This window comes from Poecilia reticulata, linkage group LG8, assembly GCF_000633615.1.
Source record: "Poecilia reticulata strain Guanapo linkage group LG8, Guppy_female_1.0+MT, whole genome shotgun sequence".
In the NCBI taxonomy this organism is placed as follows: Eukaryota; Metazoa; Chordata; class Actinopteri; order Cyprinodontiformes; family Poeciliidae; genus Poecilia; species Poecilia reticulata.
The window spans coordinates 728,925-731,059 of record NC_024338.1 but is presented as its reverse complement, the minus strand read 5'-3'; the positions used below and the strand labels follow the sequence as shown (position 1 = coordinate 731,059).

The following is a 2,135-nucleotide window of genomic DNA, read 5'->3' as shown; positions in this document are numbered from 1 at the left end:
ATGTTTCCCAAATATTATTGCTTCTTTCAGAATAAGAATTATTTTCTGTATTCTGGCTATAAGATGCTTGTGGATTAGTTTGTAAAACACTTTGATGTTTTCTACAACTTCTTTAAATGTAACACCACAGTGTTGTGGCTGTTCATGTGTATTTTTGAAGTGGATATGTTAGGTGCAGTTTGAAATAAGAAATGTAAAATGTGATAATACATTTTTGTGTTTATTTGATTCCTATTCAAGAGACTTTGATAAGAATGACTATATATAGGCGGCTACAGAGTATCTTTATTTCCATTTTTAGTTGGTGGTGTGCCTCGAGATTTTTTCAATTAAAACGGTGTACCTTGACTCAAAAATGGTTGAAAAACACTGCTCTAGTAGAATAAATGTGAAGGATTAGATAACTTTGCAAATTCATTTTCCTTGAAAGGTTTCTACTCATTTCTGAGCTATCATAACTGTATACCCAGAATAAATAAAATAAGCTTTTTTGTCACCTTTATACTCATTCAGATTTTCTTAGTTTTATTATTCATTGACAAATGGACATCCAGCAGATGTGAGACATTGTGACCCCTGATTCCTAAATAACTCCAGTAGATTTCCTGGAGTGAGGAATTCTTTACTAACATCACATAATAACATTTCCTTAGGAGATCACAGATACATACTTACTCATAGTGGAGTTTATTGTAGGTGACTGGGGCGGTCAGGGTCAATTTTCTGTTACATTTCCAGATCTTCTGATTTTTGTCATTGCATTATTTTTTATTTTAAGGACTTGCTGAATTGGCCTCCAGAAAGTACAAACCAGCTGCTAAGTGCTTCCTGCAGGCTTCGTTTGACCACTGCGACTGTCCAGAGGTGAGGTGCCTTTTTCAATTCTGGAAGTGCTGTGCTGAAAACCTACATATTTTACAAGGTTCATTGCTTAGCAACAAACAGAAATGTGGTTTAATTAAAAAATGATGAAGTATGACTGACTGGTTGAAAGAGAAACATATGTATTTGTGTTGAATTTCACATATAGGTTTGAGAAGCACAATTATAGAATACAATGGAAATTTAAACCATTTGCTTGTATCATTTGACTAAACCTCTGCGAATATATAAATAACTGTTGTAGAATTGCGGCCTCAGCGTGGCAGTCCAAACATTGAACTCATCCATATTATTTTCCAAGAGTTGACCGGTGTTATTTTGGCAGCTGATTTACATTCCATTCTCAGCTGTTGCTGACAATGTATATAAAATGGTACCCAGAGTTAATGAACTTTAATTCTGGGTACTGTCTCCACACAGTCCCTGTTTATGCAGACAGGCATAAATAGGTCTTCCTTCCACAATCAACTCCTTTGTCTTGGATGTTTTGAAGAGTCATTCAAAACATCCAACAGGGTTTCCCCCAGAAAACTTGGTCGGGGTGCCGAGGCGGTCTGCCGTGTTTTTGTATTAAAATATGTTAAGGTGACAGGAAATTTAAAAATATCGCTCAGTAATTATACATTACGGGAAAACATCGCCAGTGAAACACCACTTAAACCCACAACTAGTCTTAAAAACAACAAATCAAAATATACAATTAAAATGAATATCATTATTTGCACTTTTGTTTAATCCAAATTAAGTCAGCAGCTCCATCAAATTGTTTAACATTTAAATGTTAAGATTTTAAGGAGCTGGCAAGTTTACTTTGTAAAAGTTCAAAGAACAATATTCATAGTTAKATTTTGTTACCATAGCTACAATCTGATGCTGTGAGTTTAATCTTTAAGTTTGAGCTCTTTTTGTTCACAAACACAATTTAGTAAACTGCAATTATAACTGATTGCTTTTCAGGTTGACCAATTAAACCAGGTAGAAGCCCCCAGGGCTTCTACTCCCCCTCTCTGACTAAATCCAACACATCTGTTAGAGGTGCTGATGTTTTTAGCAACAAAAGTGGCCCCTAAATCAGATTCTTCTCAAGGCCTCATTAGCCTTGGACCGGCCCTGCATGATGAGGCAATCTGCTGCAAACGGGAGATTTAATTCAATGCTGCTAATGTGACTTTAGTAGCTCTTTCATTTCATGTCTGTCGAGTTTTAATAAGCGTCACAGAAACTATTCTGATTGGTCGAGTTTCTCAGATCTC

The 2,135-nt window shown here is 35.7% G+C and overlaps 1 protein-coding gene across 1 annotated transcript in view; it reads left to right on the top strand.

The window, feature by feature from the left end:
- The window catches only part of gps1 (G protein pathway suppressor 1), a 29,443-nt gene that overhangs the window by 17,579 nt on the left and 9,729 nt on the right, over positions 1-2,135 (top strand). The window contains exon 8 of the mRNA XM_008414979.2: positions 779-864. Within this exon, the coding sequence (XP_008413201.1) occupies positions 779-864 (86 nt within the window). The remainder of the gene's footprint in view (positions 1-778; positions 865-2,135) is intronic.